We start from the raw sequence: 23544 nt of genomic DNA, 5'->3' as shown, positions 1-23544 counted from the left end.
ATTGCTAGTCAATACAAAAGGCAAGCCTAACATTATTAGCTGCAAAATCCTTTCAGGGCCTTAGCAGCCTGACTTTTCTGCCTTGAAGCAGGTTAATAGCAGCAAAACAATTTCCCTTTTGGACAGGAAATGGGATAGCCCAGTTGTGGTGGAGGCAGAGGTCTGTGAATGAGGCACAAAAGCAGATCAAGTCAAATGCAGCTGAAACGAGGGAGTCATAGAATTATAGAGATGGAAAGGGACCTCTAGGGTCATCTAATCCAACCCCCTGCACAATGCAGGGAATCCTCAAATACCTCCCCCCCCACAGTGACTTCTGCTCCATGCCCAGAAGATGGCAAAAACAACAACAACAAACCCTCCAGGATCCCTTGTCAAACTGGATTGGAGAAAAATTGCTGTCTGACCCCAATGTGGCAATCAGCATTTCCCTGGATATGTGAGGAAGGGCCACAAGAACTAAGCACTAATGCAATCCTTCCTGCCCTCCATCCCATGATCTGCCTAATCCATAGAATCAGCATTGCTGTCAGATGGCCATCTAGCCTTTGCTTAAAAACCCCCAAAGAAGGAGAGCCTACCACCACCCGAGGAAGCCTGTTCCACTGAGAAGCCATTCGGTCAGGACAGGAAGTTCTTCCTAACGTTTAGCTGAAAATTCTTTTGATTTAATTTCAACCCGCTGGTTCTGGTCCGACCTTCTGGGGCAACAGGAAACAACTCTGCACCATCCTCTATATGACGGCCCTTCAAGTCCCTGAAGATGGTGATTGTATCACCTGGTGTCTAGCAAATTCACTTTTCTCCTAAATTGCTTGCTAAAAACTTTTAAATAGTTATTCTCCATCATTTGCTATTTTTATAATATCACAATAATGCTAACCATGAATTTTTAATAAGGGAAAAAAGCAAGTTATACTGCATTGCATTTTTCACATTGCCACCTATCTCTACCTTTATGTGCTCTAATAGGACATAGCACAATTTTAAGTGTCTTAGAGTCACAAATCTTAGAAATTTTGTTCATTTTCGAGCTCAGTTAACATTGATTCAGCTCTGATACCAACAAACCTTGAAAGGCTCCTTTGAAGGCACCTGAAAACGAAATAAATAGTCTTTTTAAAAATAAATTAAATCTTTTTATTTAAGAGAGTTGTGGTCAGCAGAGCCTATGCATACTGTGTGCCTTGAAGTTAAAGCAAACCCAGACCCATTAAACACACAAAGTCTGTAACCAGAATCTCAGGTCTGCAGGAGGTTAATTACATGTGCCTTCCACAGCCCTTTCTGCGCTCTCTCTCTCTCTTTTTTTTTTGGAAGAACTTGTGCTAACATTGAAAGGTTCTTGTGCTAACATAGGAGGGAAACTGTTCTTTAAAAATACTGGAATGAATGTAAAGCCGGCAAAATGGACAGAAGATTTTTTCTATAGACCCTCAATACTGTGGGACCAGGAACTTGAGTGTTGAATAACTGTGAAGTGGGGGTGGGTGATTTGCAGCAGAAAAACAGCATTTTGATGCTTAAGCCTTCTCCCACTGGCTGATTTTCCTATGCCAGCTCTCCCTCTTTTATTGCCTTTGGGCACTTTCAGAATTCTGACATAGCTGGATGAGTCAAGTGCATTGACAGGGTAGGGCTTTATTTTCCAGCCACTAGTAGGTTAGTAGGCCAGTGGGAAATATCCCTGTAAATTAAAGAGCCAATCTGCCCCTGAGAAGCACTCAAAAATAAGAACTGTCCCCTGTGTTGGTTCAGCCCACTCGACTGTCACATCCCTCTTGCTGCACACATAAACTAGTCTTCATTTGGGTTGGCTCCTGCACTCAGCTGCCACTAATCCAGGGATTTGTACCCCCCGGTATTCCCTCTAAGCTGAGTTAGCGTGAGCTAGCTCACAGATTTTTAGCCCCCAGCTCACACATTTTTGTCTTAGCTCAGGAAGGATGACCCCAGAGCACAATAATTTATGCAGTAGCTCACAACTTTAATGCCAGTAGTTCACAAAGTAGAATTTTTGCTCACAAGACACTGCAGCTTGGAGGGAACATTGGTGCCTGCATGTGTGAACCGGTGCATAGCAAGCTATATTTTTACTGACTGCCTACAGTGTAATTATCTAGTCTTTTCTATATCAGGATTCAGAAGCCTGCTCATCCTTCTGGTGGGGGAAACAGCATCTATGGTGGGGCTCCCACTCAGAGATTTGCTGGTTAGATTAGACTCCTTTTAGGATGCCCTCAAAAAGCTTAAGGTCTGTTCACACCACAAAGAAATGTGCCCTTTGCTCAAATGTGGGGTCAGCTAATGGTGGAAGGTAAATGAAAGTCTGTGCGTTCAGGTGTTTCTGGTGCAGCCAAGCTGGATTCGGCACTGGGCCTGCTGAACCATCAAGAAGATGCTGTATTGTGCTTGAGAAGTCTTTAGTTCTAGCTGCCACCCTGGGACTGCAATAACACAGGCAATGGCAAGCAACTGGCAACCCACGAGTCATGTTTGCCTTGGTGCATCACAAGCTTAGTTTGGGGGCAGAACTAGGACCTCTACAGCTGTGAAACAGCCCTTGAAATTCTCTGGATTTTAGCACAAGAGTCCATCCGTGTGTTTTACTATAGTCCAAACTCAGCTCCTGAAGAACGGAGATTAGAAGCAAGAACCTCTACGGCAGCAGCAAATGTTATCCAGTACTCCTTAGCTCCTGGAATGAGTTTTGTTCCCACTATTGAGAGGCAAACCTTGAAACCTGTGTGTGTGTGGGGTGGTGGTATATATCTTCCACCCATGACTATTCCTGTCCCCTCGGTCCTTAAGCACAGTTTGAGGTGAGCAGGGCCATCCTTGGAAAAAACTCACAGTGCAGTGGCTCTGAAACATGACTGGTGCCTCTGAGAAGTTCAAACGGTGGGTCCTGGAGTACGCTGCTTCTGCCCCCAGGCTGTAGATACATCCTTCTTGCAAAGGAGGGTTTTTTTTATGGCCATAGGGATCCTGTCTGTCCCTGCGAAGAGTTCTGTGGCTGCCTGTCCTCAGAAAAGCTGGGGGAAACGATAAACAAGGTAAGAAAAGTTTTGTCAGGATCTTGCCCTGCATGGTCAATTGCTACCCAGAAGGCATAGATGGCTTTAAAAATGGGGTTAGGCAGATTCAGTAAGGATAAGTCTATCAGGGACAGCAACCCATGGTGACTAAAGGGAACTTTCACACTCAGGGGAACTTACATAAGAACATTAGAGAAGCCATGTTGGATCAGGCCAATGGCCCATCCAGTCCAATAGTCTGTGTCACACAGTGGCCAAAAAACCCCAAGTGCCATCAAGAGGTCTACCAGTGGGGCCAGGACACTTTAAGCTCTCCCACTGTGCCCCCCCAAGCATCAAGAATACAGAGCATCACTGCCTCAGACAAAGAGTTCCAACAATAAGCTGTGGCTAATAGCCACTGATGGACCTCTGCTCCATATGCTTATCCAGTCCCCTCTTGAAGCAGTCTAGGCTTGTAGTTGCCACCACCTGTGGCAGTGAATTCCATGAGTTAATCACCCTTTGGGTGAAGAAGTACTTCCTTTTATCCGTTCTAACCTGACTGCTCAGCAATTTCATTGAATGTCCATGAGTTCTCGTATTGTGAGAAAGGGAGAAAAGTACTTCTTTCTCTACTTTCTCCATCCCATGCATAATCTTGTTAAACCTCTATCATGTTACCCCTTAGTCGACGTTTCTCCAAGCTAAAGAGCCCCAAGCATGTCAACCTTTCTTCATAGGGAAAGTGTTCCAACCCTTTAATCATTCTAGTTGTCCTTTCCTGCACTTTTCCCAATGCTATAATATCTTTTTTGAGGTATGGTGACCAGAATTGTACACAGTATTCCAAATGAGGCCGCACTATTGATTTATACAGGGGCATTATGATACTGGCTGATTTATTTTCAATCCCTTCCTTATAATTCCCAGCATGGCGTTGGCCTTTTTTATTGCAATCGCTCACTGTCTTGACATTTTCAGTGAGTTATCTACCATGACTCAAAGATCTTTCTCTTGGTCAGTCTCCGCCAGTTCACACCCCATCAACTTGTATTTATAGTTAGGATTTTTGGCCCCAATGTGCATTACTTTGCACTTTGCCACATTGAACCTCATTTGCCACATTGAAGCCCACTCGCCCAGCCTTGACAAATCCCTTTGGAGTGCCTCACAATCCTCTCTGGTTCTTACACACTCAAAGGCAGTAAACCTCTGAATTTCAGTACCAGGACGCAAGCCATGGTCTCTGTGTCCTGTTCTGTTGGTCCTGTTCAGTTGGTCTGTGTAGTCCACTAGCTAGGTAGCACTGACCAGTGTGTATATTTTGACCTCCACTTATGATGTTGAGTTATGAGTAAAAGCAACTGAAATGATCAAGGGATTAGAGTATCTTTCCTTGTAAAGAAAGGATAAACTGTGTTTTGAACTTTGGGGAGGAGGAGAAGCATGAGGTTTATAAAATTATGATTGGGGTAGAAAAGGGAATGTTTTTGTCCTCTCAAAATAGCAGTCACCCATGAATTAATTGATAATAGGTTAGGACGGACAGAAGAAACCACTTTCCCAGCAAATGCAAAATTAACACATCACTGTCATAAGATGCTGTAGTGGCCATTCATTAAATATGATTACACAAGTGAGCAGAAACATAGATCTCAGCAGGTGTTAGCTATAATAGCTGAGTAGTTCTTACAAGTCCTGAGGAAGTCTACCTGTGAACACCAGCTACTAGGGATAGACAGCCGTGGAAGGGAGTTTGATTCCTGTTCTGCTTGGGGGCTTTTCCTGTAAGTTGAATGCTGGGCAAAATGGACCTCTGCTCCAAATCCAAAAGAATAGTTCTTAAAACCTTAAATGGAGAGAGGTCAGTTAAAACAAGTGTTGGCAATGGAACCTCCATGTTTAGAGGCAGTTTAGCCCTGAATTTCAAATTCCAGAGGTTTTTTTGATCAGGAACACACGGGAACACAGTTCCAGCTGCCTTGCTGTCAGAGGGTGTGGCCTCTAACTGGAGAGCCAGTTTGGTGTAGTGGTTAAGTGTGCGGACTCTTATCTGGGAGAACTGGGTTTGATTCCCCATTCCTCCACTTGCACCTGCTAGCATGGCCTTGGGTCAGCCATAGCTCTGGCAGAGGTTGTCCTTGAAAGGGCAGCTGCTGTGAGAGCCCTCTCAGCCCCACCCACCTCACGGGGTGTCTGTTGTGGAGGAGGAAGGTAAAGGAGATTGTGAGCCGCTCTGAGACTCTTCGGAGTGGAGGGCGGGATATAAATCCAATATCTTCTTCTTCTTCTAATATGCAAATGAGTACCCTGTGAAACAATGGTGATGTCAGGGGGTGTGGCCTAATGCCCTACCAAATTCTCATGACAAATGGCAACAAGGGATGATGTCTTCATGCCCTGCTTGTGAATTTCCCAGAGTCACATGAAGTTGTCATATACTGAGTCAGATTTGGTTTTGGCTGCCAGCAGCTCTCTAGAATCTCACATAACTTCAGATCTGATCCTTTTAATGGGAGATGCTGGGACTTGAACCTGGGATCATCTGCATGCCAAGCAGGTCCTCTACTACTGAGCCACGGCCCCTCCTCATCTTTGGCTGGCTGCTATTAAAGTCCAGAGGGACTACTGATTTGATCCAGCTAGGCACATCATATGAAAAAAAATCTGCCTCCTGAATCTTAGAACAACTATACAATATGAATTTGCTCAGTGCCGTAAAGGATTTTAATGTTGTAGAGATGCTTTACATATTACATATTACTATCTTTCTTAAGTATACCCACTCCTAATACGGGCAGTGCTTTTCAACTCCCTCCCATTTGCTGACTCTATACTCACTGTTTGGGCATTTATGTTCTGCTCAGCAGCCAGACACAGCACAGGAGATCGGCATCTTCTTGGGCATCTTCTTGGGCATCTTCCTCCAATGATGCTGATTCCAGTGACACTGCAGCAGCATCCGGAATGTCGTTCGGAAGGACCTGTTGCACAGAGCATAGCACATTGGGTTGACAGTGCTGTTGACATAGCAAAGCCAGTAGCCAAATTTCCACAGGGCTGGGGGGATGCAGTCCTGGCAGAAAGTAGACACAAGCACCATGATGTTGTAGGGTGTCCAGGTAATGATGAAAGCCAACAAGATTGCACTGAGCGTTCGGGCTGCCTTCCTCTCTTTCACCAGCGAGAGGGTCTTCCGCTTGGAGAGATGGTTCTTCCTCCTCCTCCTCGGGATTTGCCTTTTGGTCTCTTCCTGTGTCTTATCCCTTAGGGGTATCATTGCTTTTTTGAGTCTCTTGTCCCCATTTGGAGGTTGTTTGGGGATCGCTACCCGGCCCTTTTCTCCAACCCAGTCCCTCTTGGCAGCTGCCTTGGGATCTTGGTACTCTATTTCCCTTGGTGGCTGCATCACAGTACTGATCATAGGGAGCCGGATTACCACTGAGCATATAGAGTGAACTTCGAAGGGTTGTTCCTCTCCTTCAGATGAAGTCAAGGAATCAGCAGAGGCCTCCTCCACCTCCTCTTCCTCTGTGGTGTTCCAACTACCATTGCTGCTTCGATCTAAGTAGGTGCCTTTGGTCTTCTGTCCAGGGAAACAACAAACCTTCATGGGGACGATTGCCACAGCTGGAGAGGTGGCGGGATGTGACCTTTCTGAGCTGCTACTGCTGCCGCTGCCACCATTTTGGGTTGTTTTGGAAGCTACCCGTGGGTTACTCTTGAACTCCGAGGCCTGTAATCCAGTGAGCTCCTTAGCTCTCTTTTGGATCTCTTGGTAGATTCTCCAGTAGAGGACCGCCATGATGGTGACAGGGAGATAGAAGGCAGCAATGGCTGTTCCAAATGTGATGATGGGCACTGAGAGGAATTGAATGTAGCAGTCATTCTCAGGGACTGTTCGCTCTCCGACCACGTTCTGCCAAAACAAGATGGCAGGTGCCCACAGGACAAATGAGATAACCCAAGCCAGACCTATCATAACAGCTGCTCTCTTGGGTGTTCGCTTGGCTCTATAGGTGAGGGGACGGGTGATAGAGAAGTAGCGGTCAAAGCTGATGACCAGGAGGTTCATAATAGAGGCATTGCTGGCCACGTAGTCTAGGGCCAACCACAGGTCACAGGCCACACTGCCCATTACCCATTGTCCCATGACAATGTATGTGGTGTACAGGTTCATTGAGATTGCCCCAATAATGAGGTCAGCACCAGCAAGGCTAAGCAGGAAGTAGTTATTGACTGTCTTCAACTCTCGGTTGACCTTGAAGGAGACCATCACCAGCAGGTTTCCCAGAACCGTGACCAATGAGAGAATGCCTGTCGTCACGACAATCAAGACCATCTCCCAAAGGGAGTGGCCTGCTTCTGTTGGTGTGCCTTGTACATCCAGGGAACTATTGTGGCCTAGTGGGACATCTGATAGGTTCATGGTGACTCTACGATTTCTCTCCTTGCTACCTTCCAAGAAAGGATCGCAGAACAACAGCCACATGAGTGTGTGGGACCAAGTTCTTTCCTGATGAGTAACCACAGAAGGCAGACAGAGTGACAGTGCAGAATCTGATCTTCAACTGAAGAGCACAGTCTCACATGAGAAAGCAAATCCAGAAGTGAAATAAAGTACTGTGGGTCATGACGGAGTTTGTCCTTGTTGAACACATCACGAGATATATCAACACTGCAATTAAAAAAAAAAAAAATCAGCTTCCTTGTACAATTATGTTCACTAGCCCAATTCAAGTTCTCTGAAGAGGCTAACTTTTTTTGAGACTCTTTATTCTCTCCTCTGGGAAAAAAAGGAGTCATCTCTTAATTTATTTACTTGGCCATGACCTTTTGTAAACTAAGTGGGAAGCCTCGTCAAAGTGAGAGAACTAGGCAGGGATCCAGAGGGCTTTGTGTGCGATACTGTTTGTGCATCTCTGTGTATAAGATGCACACATCCTATTGCACAAACCACTTTGAGTCCTTGCCCAAAAGAAGAAAAGGGTGATAAATGTATTTGAAATATGTTTAAATAATAAAAACAGCCCTGTTCCATGAGATATACAATGGAACAATTAGGCATGAAGAAAGATGGCCATTCCTAACAAGATTCTCTGCCTGCAGTCTCACGTTTTGTGTACAAGCTTCCAGTCCTGCCTGCTATGGTTGGCAGATCCCTGCTTGGTTTGGAAGACAGACTTTGGCAGGATAAAAATTAAATAGACAAGAAGGTGTCTATTCCCCTCTAAAGTTCCCAACGGTATTTTAGCTCTGCCACAGGCTTACCTCAGATAATGTTCTGAAAACAAAAAATTAGAAGTCTTTCAACCCAAGACAAAACATGTTGTGAATAACTCTCCTCACCTGAATAGTTCTTATTAATTTATTTAATTTTAACTCCATCTTTCTTCCAAGGCATAGTCTCCCCCCACACACACACACATTCCATCCTCACAACCACAACAGCCCTGGGAAAGAGATTAGGCTGAGAGTGACTGGCCCAAAGTCACCCAGCAAACTTTCATGGAAGAGTGCAGATTTGAATCTGAGTCTCCAAGATCCTAATCCAATACTCTAACCATTACACTATGCTGACTGCCTGCCTGTTTCTTATCCCACCCACATTCTTCTGAACCAACCCTCCTTCAAAACCCCCAGCTTCTGAGGCTTGTCTCCTCCTTCCCTGTGTTCCTGCTTCTTCTGCTCCGTCTTCTGCCTGTCTGATCCGTTGCTAGAAGCTGAGAAACTCCAGTTATAACCTTTTGCTTACTCCAAAATAGTTCAGCCAATCACTCCATGTCCATCACATTATTGCATTTTCATATAAATGTTTGAAAATATCCCTTGCTGTGTGATGAAATCAGCACACACGTGTCCCAAAATCAGCGGAAAGAGGTTCAGAAAAACAGTAGCTGAATCCAGAGAGAGAGAGAAACAGAACAGGGTGATGTGAATTGAGGTGCCTCCTTGTGCATAAACAATCCTGCAATGCCTCTCAAACCTCATGAGCTACATTTCACACTCCGACGGATTTCAGCTTCTCGCTATCAACAGTGGACTATGTAACATAGGCACATACCAAGGGGCTAGGCCTTACTGCAACAGACTAAGATGCCAACTCTGTCCCCATATCAATTTGGGAAATACAAGACCTAATAACATCAACTACACACTATCTTGGGCTCAACTGTCATATATATAAAAAAGTCCTCCTGCTTTCTACATTAGGACAAACTGCTCAGTCTAATCTATCAGGACAAAGAGATACAAATCTAACATAAGAGACCAGCATTTTTATAACATAGTGGGTTCTTAGGCATTGAAGAGGCGAGGTGGAAGTGATAACAAGCCCTTTATTGAGTACAGCATGTTAGGTGGCTGCACTAACAAGACTGGAGAACGGGGCCCGCTGGGTCAGCTGGGTTCCCATGCAAGCACATTATTAGGTCCTTCAAACCAGCAGGGGGCCTGTGATTGGAGCAGGGCAGTTTGGATTTGGATCCTACTGCCCATTGTTCCCAAGTCCCCAAGCTCAGTCCTTCAGACTCCAATGAGCCAGACAGGAACACCATTGGTACAACATGGATTCTCATACATAACAATTTTCATCTACCAGGACACTCAGTTGTTGGCCTGAAAATCACCATTCTCCAGTAAAAGGACCTCTAAAGGAGGCTTCAGTGTTTGACTACAAATGATTAAATGGGCAATTAATGTAAATAAAGAAATACAGATGGAAACTTGGGAATACTTGTGGAAGAATTCTATGAAGCTCTCAACGTGCCATAGTATTAAAGAGGACTGTTTTAAAATGATGTATAGGTGGTATATGACTCCTAAAAAATTGGCAAAGATGGACAATAAGATGCCAGACAGATGCTGGAAGTGTAAAAAACATGAAGGTTCTTTCTACCATATGTGGTGGACTTGTGAAAGAGCAAAAAAGTATTGGCAGATGATTCAGCAAGAAATTTCTAAGATCTTGGGATATGAATTCAAGAAAGTTGCAGAGACTTTTCTATTGGGATTACAAATGGAAAAATTTCCAAAAGAAGATAGAACTGTAATTTGGTACTTGCTTTCAGCTGCTAGGACATTATATGCGCAGTTGTGGAAGCAAGAAAAAATCCCAAAGAAATGGGATTGGATGATAAAAGTTATGACATGGAGTGAAATGGACAAATTAATAAGAATATTAAGAGACTATGATTTAGAAGTTTTTAAGATGGAGTGGAAAAAGTTTAGAAGATATGTAGAAAAAGAGTGGAAAATAAAAGGACATTGGACAATTTTTGATAATGATTAATTTTTAAAAAGAAGAATATATTTTTTTGTTTTAATAGTTAAATATTTGCATTTTAAGTAAATAACACCGGCGGGGGTCAAGTAACGGGGGGAGGGGTGAGTAGAAAGATATATATGAGGTAGATAAAAGAAGTTTTTAAAGATGTAAGAAATAGATTTATTACCATATGTTACCAATAAAATTGTTTTAACCAGGAGGTTTCAGTGTTTGACTACATATTCCGAAAGATGTTTGACTGTATCTCCTAAAGCCCAAACAAGTATCTGGGATCCCTCAGCCATTTAGGAGTGTTGATCAGCTTAGAGAACAAAGAGTGACTGTATTATCACCAAGGACTGCTCAGAATTATTCTTCTTTTACATTTGAATTTTACATAATTATATCTTGCCTTGTATTTCCTGTATTTCATGGCCCATTAATCCTCCTTTAAGGTGCCCATTTATTTTTGCCACCTCAGACTAACATGGCTACTTCTCTGGAATTGTTGAAAAATTGAGTTCAACATGTAGCCCATTGTGATGGTTTTCTCATGGAAGCAGTCTTGGGGTCGTGCTTGCTTTCTGCCCTTCCACTAAGGAGCACAGGACAGCATTCAGGGCTTTCCTTCTTCACCTTTTTAGCCTCAAAAAACCTCTATGAGGTAAGCTGAGAGAGAACGGCACTGGCCTAAGGTCACCCAGAAGAAGAAGATGATATTGGATTTATATCCCGCCCTCCACTCCAAAGAGTCTCAGAGCGGCTCACAATCTCCTTTACCTTCCTCCCCCACAACAGACACCCAGTGAGGTGGGTGGGGCTGGAGAGAACTCTCACAGCAGCTGCCCTTTCAAGGACAACCTCTGCCAGAGCTATGGCTGACCCAAGGCCATGCTAGCAGGTGCAAGTGGAGGAGTGGGGAATCAAACCCGGTTCTCCCAGATAAGAGTCCGCACACTTAACCACTACACCAAACTGGCTCTCCAGAAAGCTTTAAAGCAGAGTGGACTGTGTGTGTCCCATCTCAGTCTGACACTCTAGCCACTATTCCACATGACAGCTATGTGCAAGGCCAGATCTAGGGAGGGGGGCAGAAGGGGGTGCTTGCCCCGGGTGCTGACAGTGTGGGGGGGGACCAAATTGGACATGGAGTCCATTGTATTCTATGGGACCATAAGAGAGAATGGCCCATAAGGGGGCACCATTTTTTAATTTTGACCCCCCCCTCAAAAAACATGTAGATCCAGTCTTGGCTATGTGGACTGTATTCCCATTCATGGGCTTTCTGTCTGAGACAAAAGCTCAAGGAGTGGCCCTCTAGGTTTTCCTGTGCTGAGGAAACTGAAACCCTCATTATGTAAAACTGTAACCAAGGAATGAAATCAGTCCTACCTGAAAGCCCTCCATACAGGGAAAAGGACTCAGCCTGGCTGCTGCCATGTCATTGCCTCCCTTCCCACAGCCTCCTTTGGTGCTGGTCCTCTTTTTGGTTTCCCCCACTGCACAGAAGACGATAATGGTAGCGTGGGAGGAAGCTGCCAGTGGTCCCTTTCTAACGTCTTCTGCAGTTTCTGTTCTCTGTGGCTTACCCTTGTGTCAATATTAATGTTTTGCATGTTCAAACACTGCCTTTTAGCACCTTGGAGGCACCTTGAAAGAGATCTCGTTTATTTTTCCAGAGAGGTCTTACGTAGGGAAGGAAACTGAACTTAGCAGGAAGGCATGCCTCCTCTCTGGAAGCTGCACCTGCACATGCCAGATGCTTCTGTGTGGTCTACTGCCTGTCCCTGGTATTTATGGTCTGTTCATATTTGGGGAGCTGCCCATAACACTAGAAACCTTATTCTGGATAGAGACAGTATATTGTTTTCAAAAAGGCAAAATAATTGTGTGGATCCAACCAGAGGTTTCTCTGATGGAATGGCATTTCTGTTGGAGGGAGAGGGCAGCCTGAGCTTTTTTTGAGCAGGAACGCGGTTCTGGCTGGCTTGATGTCAGGGTGTGTGGCCTAATATGCAAATGAGTTCCTGATGAGCTTTTTCTATGAAAAAAGCCCTGAAGGCAGCAATTTCTATTGATTCTCCCTCCCATTTAGGGTTGTCAACTCTGGCTTGGGAAATACCTGGAGAACTGGGGGATGGTACCTGAGGTTTGGGGAGGGAAGTGATCTCAGGGGAGATGTGAAGTCATAGAATCTGCTCTCTTAGGCTGCCATATCCTCCAGGGAAACTAACCTTTGTAGTCTGGAGAGCAGTTGTAATTCCTGGAGAACAGACCTTGGCTTGCCAGCTCTGTGTTGGAAAATACCTGGAGATTTTGGGGGTGGATCTGGGAGACACCAGTTTGGTGTAGTGGTTAAATGTGCGGACTCTTATCTGGGAGAACCGGGTTTGATTCCCCACTCCTCCACTTGCACCTGCTAGAATGGCCTTGGGTCAGCCATAGCTCTGGCAGAGGTTGTCCTTGAAAGGGCAGCTGCTGTGAGAGCCCTCTCCAGCCCCACCCACCTCACAGGGTGTCTGTTGTGGGGGAGGAAGGTAAAGGAGATTGTGAGCCGCTCTGAGACTCTTTGGAGTGGAGGGCGGGATATAAATCCAATATCTTCATCTTCATCTTCACAGTGGGGTTTGGAGAGGGGAGGGGCCTCAGCATGGTACAATGCCATAGAGTCCACCCTGCAAAGCTGCCATTTTCTCCAGGGGAGCTGATCTCTGCCAGCTGGAGATCAGTTGGAAACTGACATCGCACACAAACAAAGCCTTGTTAAGAAAAATACAACCAAGGAGTACTACCAAAGAGTTTAAAAGATATTGTGAACAAAATTAAATGGACTCAACATGATAACGGCAATTAACACACAGGCTGTTCCAGTTCTAAGATACACAGCTGGCATTATTGACTGGAAACAAGCAGAATTAGAAGCAATAAATTGCGAGATAATGACAATGCATCACTCACTATACCCTAAAGGTGAAGTTGGCCGACTTTACTTACTGAGAAAACTAGATGAGCAATCTCCTGGAAGTTAAGCAAGCTGTCGAAGAAGAAAAATTGAGCACTGAATGAGTACACCAAGAAAAACAAAGAGAAGCTTAGTTGAAGTGGACAAGGCAGACTTATTTTGATTACAAAGAACATTGCAATCAAAGCTTACTATGACAACTGGAAGGAAAAGCACCTGCATGGGCAATATTTGAAAGACATTGAGAACAAAGTTGATAGTGAAAATACCTGGAAGTGGCTTCAAAATGGACATCTGAAGAAAAATAGGACTCATTCTAGCAGCACAAGAGCAGGGACTCAAAATGAATAGTATGAAAGCCAAGATTCAGAAGACTGGTGATAACAGCAAATGTTTGCAAGACACAGGATGAAACTATTGAACCACATGGTCAGTGCCTGCAGTAAAATTGCACAAATTGATTATAAATAATGTCATGATAGAGTTGCAGCTATGTTGCACTGGAATCTTTGCAAGATGTATGGCTTATCGTTAGCCTGAAATTCATGGGAGCACAAACCAGACAAAATCATGGAAAATGATCAAAAAATTTTTGGGACTTCCAATTACAAACAGGTAACACCTGGAGCATAACACCCCTGATATCACAATTGTAGTCAAATCAAAGATAGGGTTTGGTTTTGATCATTGACACTGCACTACCAGGAGACAGCAGAATAGCAAAGAAACAGTGGGAGAGGTTATGAAATACCAAGACCTACTATAACAGCATGCCTTGTGGTCTCACTGGATCGCTTCTATATGCGGCTTATGGTGACCCCAGCCCCTCTTCAGCCTTCCTTTAAAACTTTTACCTCACGACTATGGGACTCAAGGGGTGGGTATAATATGGATTTCTCTATACTAGTCTCTTCAGGGTATTTGTTTTGGTTTCTGATGGATATAGAACTCCATTCATAGGGGACCACAGCAGCTTTGATAGTTTTCCCAAAATATAGGCACCAGAGAACCTTAAAGTAAACCACAGATATTTATTTAAATACAAAGTCTTCAACTGGGGAATGGGAGATATTTACATGGGCTATATTGTATCTCAAGTAGATAACAGTTTCGCAGAAGGTCAGGCTTTATAATATATCTTTCACTTAGGTCTCTCAGGTTCCACAGATCATACAGCTTTCACTCTCCAACACTATTATAGGCTGGCCTCTTGGGTATAATGTGCCAAGTCTCTCAAGTCGACTGGTGCCTCTACTCCCAGCCCTTCAGACTTCTAGACCCACATCTGTTCCCTCAACCACCTCTTTAGCTCTTAAGAGATGTGTATATGTGTCTGTGACCGCTCAGGTCTTCACTGTGACTCTCCTTTTGTCACACACAGCCCCTTGGCTGTTTTTATAGAGCTAGCAGTGAGCTTTGCTTTTCTCGAAGACTCTCCTCAGCTCCTGTCTCAGCTCCTTCTAAGACCAACCGCCCTCTTTAGCAGTCTCCCTCAGACTCTGTTAGTCAACTGACTGCCCTCAGCCGTTAACTGTCAATCACTTCTGAGAGTTCTGAGCACTCTGGCCCCCACCCTCAGATCACCTGACGCAGGCTCTATGTGTCCTTAGTTTTCTTGTTAACCTGTTCATTACCGTCACGCCTACTAAAAGAGAGAGTGCCTCTGGTAGAAGAAGGTTACCACCATGCCAGTTGTCATTGAGCCAGTTTGGTGTAGTGATTAAGTGTGCGGACTTTTATCTGGGAGAACCGGGTTTGATTCCCCACTCCTCCACTTGCACCTGCTAGCATGGCCTTGGGAGAAGTTGTCCTTGAAAGGGCAGCTGCTGTGAGAGCCCTCTCCAGCCCCACCCACCTCACAGGGTGTCTGTTGTGGGGGAGGAAGGCAAATGAGATTGCGAGCCGCTCTGAGACTCTTTGGAGTGGAGGGCGGGATATAAATCCAATATCTTCTTCTTCTTTATTGGAGCTTGTGGAGCAGTGCATAGATGTCTCCAGAAACATTTTGCAAATAATGCCAGCTCAGCTCCAGAAGACAATGTGGCTTGGAACAGCAAGAATCCTGAGACGATGCGCAAGAACTTGGGCAGATCTCAAACTGCAGAACACCACCTACCAGTCAAATATCTGACTGTGACAATTCATCATCATTGTTATTGTCTTTACCATCCTCTCTCTGGAAAAGGAAACAGTTGTGTCCAGGGGTGGAATTCTAGCAGGAGCTCCTTTGCATATTAGGCCACACACCCCTGATGTAGCCAATCCTCCAAGAGTTTACAAGGTTCTTTTTTGTAAGTTCTTGGAGGATTTGCTACATCAGGGGTGTGTGGCCTAATATGCAAAGGAGCTCTTGCTAGAATTCCACCCCTGATGGTGCCCCTCACATCCAATGAACTGTTGGAGAAGAGAATCAACAAATCTCTGTGATGCGGTGGTGAGAGAGGTGTCCTGAACTCGACATATGAGTGTTCAGATCTTTGCTATAGAACTAAAGGCAGAGTGGAAACTTAAAAGTGCCCGAGAGCAAGCACAGCATAAGCCTTGGGGTGCCTTATAGGGGTTGACTCAGCTGAGACCCAGGCTGCAGTGACTCTTACCATGGTCCTGTCAACTTTGCTGTGGACTGGGTTCAAGCTGAGAAGACCTTGTAGGGGTGCCAGTACTACAAGGGCCACTAGGCTCAACTTGCTTCTGACCTCTAGCAGGCTCCAGGGTCGCCAACTTTAAGTTGGGATATCCCTGGAGATTTGGGGGCAAAGCCTGAGGAGAGCAAGATTTGGGAAAGGGAGAGACTTCAGTGGGATATAATGCCATAGAATCCACCTTCCCCAGTGGCCATTTTCTTTGTGGGGATGGATCTCTGTCTTCTGGAGATCAGTTATAATCCCAGGAGATCTCCAGTCACCACTAGGAGGTTGGCAACCCTACCTGCAGCCCTCCAGGGCAACAACCCACTGGGAAGTTTTGCAGTAAGGAGTTAACCCTTCTCCCACTGGCCACCTTTCCTTTTCTCCTTCTGCTCTACCAACATCTACTTTTTGTTTTAAGGTAAAGGTAGTCCCCTGTGAAAGCACCAGTCATTTTCGACTCTGAACATAAGAACATAAGAGAAGCCATGTTGGATCAGGCCAATGGCCCATCCAGTCCAACACTCTGTGTCACACAGTGGCCCAAAAAATGTATGTATACACACACACTGTGGCTAATAGCCACTGATGGACCTCTGCTCCATATTTTTATCTAAACCCCTCTTGAAGGTGGCTATGCTTGTGACCGCCACCACCTCCTGTGACAGTGAATTCCACATGTTAATCACCCTTTGGGTGAAGAAGTACTTCCTTTTATCCGTTTTAACCTGTCTGCTCAGCAATTTCATCGAATGCCCACGAGTTCTTGTATTGTGAGAAAGGGAGAAAAGTACTTCTTTCACTACTTTCTCCATCCCATGCATTATCTTGTAAACCTCTATCATGTCACCCCGCAGTCGACGTTTCTCCAAGCTAAAGAGTCCCAAGCGTTTCAACCTTTCTTCATAGGGAAAGTGTTCCAGCCCTTTAATCATTCTAGTTGCCCTTTTCTGGACTTTCTCCAATGCTATAATATCCTTTTTGAGGTGCGGCGACCAGAACTGCACACAGTACTCCAAATGAGACCGCACCATCGATTTATACAGGGGCATTATGATACTGGCTGGTTTGTTTTCAATTCCCTTCCTAATAATTCCCAGCATGGCGTTGGCCTTTTTTATTGCAAACGCACACTGTCTTGACATTTTCAGTGAGTTATCTACCACGACCCCAAGATCTCTCTCTTGGTCAGTCTCTGCCAGTTCACATCCCATCAACTTGTATTTGTAGCTGGGATTCTTGGCCCCAATGTGCATTACTTTGCACTTAGCCACATTGAACCGCATCTGCCACGTTGACGCCCACTCACCCAGCCTCAACAGATCCCTTTGGAGTTCCTCACAATCCTCTCTGGTTCTCACCACCCTGAACAATTTAGTGTCATCCGCAAACTTGGCCACTTCACTGCTCACTCCCAACTCTGGGGTGACGTTGCTTTCACAACGTTTTCACAGCAGACTTTTTTACGGGGTGGTTTTGTCATTGCCTTCCTGTCATTTACACTTTCCCCCCAGCACGCTGGGTACTCATTTTACCGACCTCGGAAGGATGGAAGGCTGAGTCAACCTTGAGCCAGCTACCTGAACTCATTTCCCCTAGGTATATTTATTACTTCATTCACACCTCACCTTTCTATACAATGGGAAACCAAAGCAGCTTACATAATTCATCTGTCCTCCATAGCACAGCAGTGATTCAAACCTAGGTCTCCCAGAACCTAGCCTGAAGTTCTAACCACAGCACTATATGGGCTTTTGTGGGGTGATTGCTGTTGAACAGTAGCAAGCAGCCAGCCCTGGGTAAGGCAGAAAAGTCACATGGTAGCAAGTTGCCCATTGGTTGCTGGTGGCCCTGGCCCTGATGAGTTCTTCTTTCCAGATAGTCCTGGAAAGTACACTTCCACTTCCTCTGCCTTTACTGACAGTAGCCAAGGCTTGAAGATTACTGATATTATGTAGTTGCCTAGCTAAGGTCACTGAAGGCATTCATTCCTCTCTCTCTTTTGTATTTGTGTGCATGTGCCTGGAAGTCATGGTTGACTTCTGGCAACCCCCAGTGGGGCAGGGAGGCAAAAGATGTTCAGAGAGGCGACTTGCCTTCCCCTAGTCCTGGCCCTGGAATTCCTTGAAGGTCTCCCATCCAAATACTTGCCAGTGTTGGCCCTGCTTAGTTTACGAGATCTGATGAGATTGGATTTGCCTGGGTTATCCAGGTCAGGGCTGAGGACATTTGTTTCTTGAAGCTTACAGGTGTTGGTTCTGTTATTTGGGGATGTGAATCCCCCAATGTATTTCTTTCCAATATAAGGTTTTTTTCTGGAAACCTGGACTTTTTCAAGTTTGCCGAAAGATCTGTCTTGTCTGTTTGTGGCATTGGTCTCTATTTAATTATCCACAGATTTGTCCATGTTGAGAATTCGATATATTGATTCATTAAAATACTTATCTACTGAACTTCTTGTATATGATACTCTCCTCTCCCCAAGCCTGACCATAATTTTTCTCCATTAACCCTCTCAAAAAAGATTATCATTTATAAACATCTACTAACTGGGGAGAGCAGCATGTTGCCAAGAGAGGAGCCCCAGTGGTGTGGCTTGCGGATCAGGCCGAGAGAGGAGTGCAGCCGAGAACGCTCCCTTCTCTTAGATGTCCGTCCCTTGGTGGAAAATATTTATATTAGCTTTGATGAATGGAGATCTGGATGTCATCATGGAGGCACTGAGGGGGAGCAGCCGCCCTGCCATCATCTCTTTCCCTCCATAGATCTCGGTGAGGGTGAGGCCAAGAAACTGGAAAGTTCTAAGCAAGACTTAATACCCTCTTGCTCTGGAGGAAGCCAGCAGGCTACCTCTGAGGCCCCAAGCCAAAGAGGAACCTCCCATTTGGCTACCTCTGTTGCCAGTGCAAAAGATGGAGAGATCAGACCCATGGGGACAATCTGCAAGGATGTTCCCTTGTGCAAGCCTGACTGAGATGAATGTGAAGTGAGCAAGAGCATGGCGTCCTGTGCTAATTAATGTGCGTGTGTAGAAGCAGGAGGATTTGCGCTTTGGTTTTAGTACCTCATGTCGCCTTACTGCTCCCGCCCCCAGCAGTAGCTGCTTTATTATGGTGGAATGTTTCATTCAGTTCCAAGCAGTTTTGCAGAGATTTTGCAGCACTGTGATTTAGCAATGCATGTGTTGCTTTCAGGCAATCGCCAGTGTTGTTTCACTGATATCAGGGGCTATTTCTACACAGGTTCTTCGCTCTGGATTAGATCCTAATGGGCAATGTTTTGTTTTTCCTATGCTTCCTGAGGCATGAGTGTGAAAATTCAGATTTTCCAGGTCTCCGCAAGCGGATTGGATAAACATATGGAACAGAGGTCCATCAGTGGCTATTAGCAGAGGTCCATCAGTGGCTATTAGCCACAGCGTATTGTTGGGACTCTCTGTCTGGGGCAAGTGATGCTCTGTATTCTTGGTGCTTGGGAGGGGAAACAGGGTGAGGGCCTCTGGTGTCCTGGCCCCACTGATGGACCTTCTGATGTCACTTGGGGTTTTTTGGGCCACTGTGTGACACAGTGTTGGAATGGATCCAGCATGGCCTGATCCAGCATGGCTTCTCTTATGTTCCTATGTCTCACCCAAATGGCAGCCACTTTCTCCAGTGTAGCCATTTCTTCCCCCTGCCATCAAGTGGCTTTTTCTTTTTTAAACTGACAACTGAATATTGTTATATTGGATTATATTGTTATATTGGAATATTGTTATATTGGATTAGGTTCTCTGAATTCTCAGCTTGCATTTAAAAAAAAACAAGTCTCTACCCTTTTCATTGCAGAGGTATAAGGGGAAAGGCATATCTCTGCAACAAAAGGGGCTAGAAATTTTATGTTTATTAAACAAATGAAAGCAGGGAATTCAGAGAACCTGATAGTTTTATATTAATATAACATTATTCAATTGCTGATTAAAAAGAAACACCTGAACAATTGCTGATTAAAAAGAAACACCTGAAAAAGCCCCAGTGGCCTGATGAGGGGAAGGCTACTCCTGAGGGAATTGTGGGGTGCCTGTCATGTGGAAAGCCCTGTTACTGCAGTGCTGTACTGGCAGCTGCTGCCTCAGTAACAGGGAAACGACAGAATCTTATCCTGTGTGGAAACCACCACAAGCTGAGCACCAGGAAATGTACTACCGCAAGGAACAAGCCAAGAGTCAGTATCATAAAGGAATCCTCTCTACCTGTTGAGAGGCCTTCTTGCCAGCCTGTTGTTCTTCTCAAACTGCATGCAAAGAGGAGCGGGAACCTGCCCTGGTACCTTTGGAAACAACCGAGTTCATTAGTCAAGTATCACACTCACACTAGCAGCAGGTCTTTCCAAAAGGAATTTTTTAAACTATCAGGTCTAGAGGGGTTTGTGGACCAGCAGGTGAGGCTCCATGGCCCCACTGAGGGTCCTGACTGAGTAGGGTTGCCAGGTCCAATCCAAGAAATATCTGGAGACTTTGGGGGTGGAGCCAGGAGACACTGGGGGTGGAGCCAAGAGCAAGGTTGAGTTCAAGCATAATTGAACTCCAAAGGGAGTTCTAGTCATCAAATTTACAGGGACAGTGCACCTTTTAAATGCCTTCCCTCCATTGGAAATAATGAAGGACGGGGTATCTTCTTTTGGGGCTCATAGAATTGGACGTCCTGGTCCAATCTTTTTGAACGTGGAGAGTGTTTTGAGGAGAGATACCAAATGCTATGCTGAACATTTGCTGCCTCTACCTCAAAAAATAACCCCCCGAGCCCCAGATACCCACGGATCAATTATCCATTAAACCCTATGGGAATTAGTCTCCATAAAGAATAATGAAGTGCCCAGCAGACATTTCCCTCCCCCCCCCCCACCACTTTCTGATGATCCTGAAGAAGGAGGACGGCTTCTAAACTGGGGGATCCCCTGATTCACAACCCTGTGACTGAGCTATGGGTTGGAGGTCACTGCTGCAGAGTGACCAACAAACAGAACTCCAGCTGGGATAGTGAAAATGGGCTGACTTGATTCTGAACAGATCACTGGGGCTCAAGAGCAAGCTTAGCTTTCATCTCAACAACATCTTCCCATCTGCATCCTTTGACTTTCTCTTGTGAAGGATCCGATGCTCTGACAACATGCCATCCCTCAGTACTATTCCTTCTGCCCAGGGGTTGTTTTGTAGAAAAATAGGTGGTGGAGCTCATCCAGGGATTGTTATGCAGCTGCATCTACTGTTCAATGAACAAGGTGGGAAGGAGGAGGTGGAACTCTCAGAAAGGTTCAGGAGCTGTGCTCCTGTGAGCGCCCGCTGAATCCGAGGCCCGCTTACAGTATGTATTTTTTCTAGCCAAACTTGACCTCTCTCTTCCCTCACAAGAGCAGCACTATTTCTTAATAAGGTTAATACTGATATCTAACTAACAGTGTTGCCTTCCTCTGAGGCAGGAAGCTCTTTTATAGCTAAGGAACCACTTGTCTTGGAGCAAGGCGGTGTTCTAGCTAAGTGGAGCAGCGGGATTTAAACTACAGTTACCATGTGAGAGGCAACATTCAAGACAACGGTGCATTATTTGATCTTCCCTTCAGGTATCACTGGGGTTGACTCTGATCTGGAAGGCAGCTAAACAGCAATGTTGGGTGTATGACATGATGAAGTTGCCAGGCACTAATTGCTGATAACTTATGAACATCAGGTAAGTGACTGTTCCCTCAGCCACATCAGTTTGCCTCTCTTCTAAAATAATTAATATTGATACCTTCAACTTGGACAATTAGAATGTTTGTGAGTGTGCCATCATCGCATTACATCAGTATAGCCAATCATAAGACAGGGCTTCCTGTTAACAATTAGAAGAATTCTCTCTCTCTCTCTCTCTCTCTCTATCTGCATGGAAATTAGGCAACATTTATTACAATGAAGAACAGGTGAAAAATACGATAAGAGTCCAATTATTGAAAATTCCATTGGTAATGGTTCTGTAGATTCCAGTCAAATCAACATGTGCAGTAATAGTGGGGCCTGGAGATCTTCTGGAATGACAAGTGATCTCAAGTACACAGACATCAGTTCCCCTGGAGAAAATGGCTGCTCTGGAGGAGTGACATTATAGTATTATACTCTGCTGAGATCCCTCTCATCCCCAAACCCAACCCCCCAAACCCAACCCTCCTTCCCAAACCTCCCGCTCTGGCGGGAGACCCCTGGGTTCGCAGCCTCATCTCCCGCTCTTCAAAAATTGGGAAGCGGGGGGGGGGGTGGAGGGGGGGGGGGAGAACATACCTGTAGGCTTCATGTTATTATAGAGCTCCTGAGCCGTTTGTAAAATGTATGCCCCTTTAAGGCTGGGCAGGAAGCAGGAAGGGCTTGGGAGAACGGCCCCTCCCTTTCTTTTGCTTTCCTTTTCACAGCAAGAGTTCTCTGGAAGAAGATCTGGTAAGTATTTGTGTGTGTGAGAGAGGGAGGGGGCAGGGGATTCCCTGGTTTGGAGGCCCTCCCCCCTTTAGAAAGCATGGGGGGGGGAGGGAAATGTCTACTGGGCACTCTATTATTCCCTATGGAGAACGATTCCCATAGGGAATAATAGGGAATTCATCCGTGGGTATTGGGGGCTCTGGGGGGGTCTATTTTTTGAGGTAGAGGCACCAAATTTTTAGTATAGCATCTAGTGCCTCTCCCCAAAATACCCCCCAAGTTTCAAAACGATTGGACCAGAGGGTCCAATTCTATGAGCCCCAAAAGATGGTGCCCCTATCCTTCATTATTTCCTATGGAAGAAAGGCATTTTAAAAGGTGTGCTGTCCCTTTAAATGTGATGGCCAGAACTCCCTTGGAGTTCAATTATGCTTGTCACATCCTTGTTCTTGGCTCCACCCTCAATGTCTCCTGGCTCCACCCCCCAAAGTCCCCAGATTTTTCTCTAATTGGACTTGGCAACCCTAAACCCTCCTCAGGTTCTACCCTCAAATCTCCAAGAAGTTCAGACCCCCTGCCCCAAAGGTTACCATCTCTGGGTTGAGAAATACCTGGAGATTTTATGGGTGGAGTCTAGGGAGGGCAGCGTTTGGAGAGGGGAGGAACTTCAAAGGGGTATAATGTAGTCCACCTTCCAAAGCAGCCATTTTGTCTGTTGGCTGGAGATAAGTTGTAATAGCAGGAGATCTCCAGCCACCACCTGGAGGTTGGCAAATCTAGGGAGTTGCTGCTGGAAGTTGCGAAGGGCAGGTGCAAATGGTGGCAGGATTCTACTCTACTTCTTGAGGGAGAGGGGCTGTAGGCAGTCCAGGCTCCCAAGTGCAGGGCCTAGGGCAGTTGCTCCTGTTGCCCATTGGCTGTGACTGCCCTGCCTTAAAAACAAAAGAAGGCAAAACCTTGGAAATTTCAGGCCAGGCCCTGAGAATGAACAATCCTCACTGTGTTACTGGCAGAGGAAGAAGCAGGCTGAGATGAAAAGCAGGGCCTTATGGAAGATAAATGGAGGCTTAAGTTGGGGAAAAGGTAAAAAAGCAGTGCCCAGAGGAGAAAACTCCCTCTTAGGGCCTAGCGGGGCTGTGTGCTGTAGGCATGAAGAAGGGAGTGGGCAGGCAGTGGTAGTCTCGAGGCAGTGGCATTTGGGGGTTCAGCAATCCGGTGGCAGCAATGCCAAGGAGGGAGGGGCT

General features: G+C 45.5%; 2 protein-coding genes across 2 annotated transcripts in view; one reads left to right on the top strand and one right to left on the bottom strand.

The window, feature by feature from the left end:
• Nucleotides 1-23544, top strand: part of RELA (RELA proto-oncogene, NF-kB subunit) — a 542238-nt gene that overhangs the window by 166035 nt on the left and 352659 nt on the right. The gene's annotated exons all lie outside the window — the stretch shown is intronic.
• On the bottom strand, nucleotides 5865-7601 carry CHRM1 (cholinergic receptor muscarinic 1). The gene has a single exon (XM_060260123.1). The coding sequence runs from the start codon at nucleotides 7510-7512 to the stop codon at nucleotides 5884-5886; it is 1629 nt and encodes a 542-aa protein (XP_060116106.1). The 5' UTR covers nucleotides 7513-7601; the 3' UTR covers nucleotides 5865-5883.

Source organism: Heteronotia binoei, chromosome 1 (genome assembly GCF_032191835.1).
Source record: "Heteronotia binoei isolate CCM8104 ecotype False Entrance Well chromosome 1, APGP_CSIRO_Hbin_v1, whole genome shotgun sequence".
NCBI lineage: Eukaryota > Metazoa > Chordata > Lepidosauria > Squamata > Gekkonidae > Heteronotia > Heteronotia binoei.
The sequence above is the reverse complement of the archived record's forward strand: the minus strand, read 5'-3'. Positions and strand labels throughout refer to the sequence as shown.

Bases quoted from the DNA above. Each gene is read 5' to 3' on its own strand.
- CHRM1 (XM_060260123.1), bottom strand. From the start codon at position 7,512: ATGTGGCTGTTGTTCTGCGATCCTTTCTTGGAAGGTAGCAAGGAGAGA.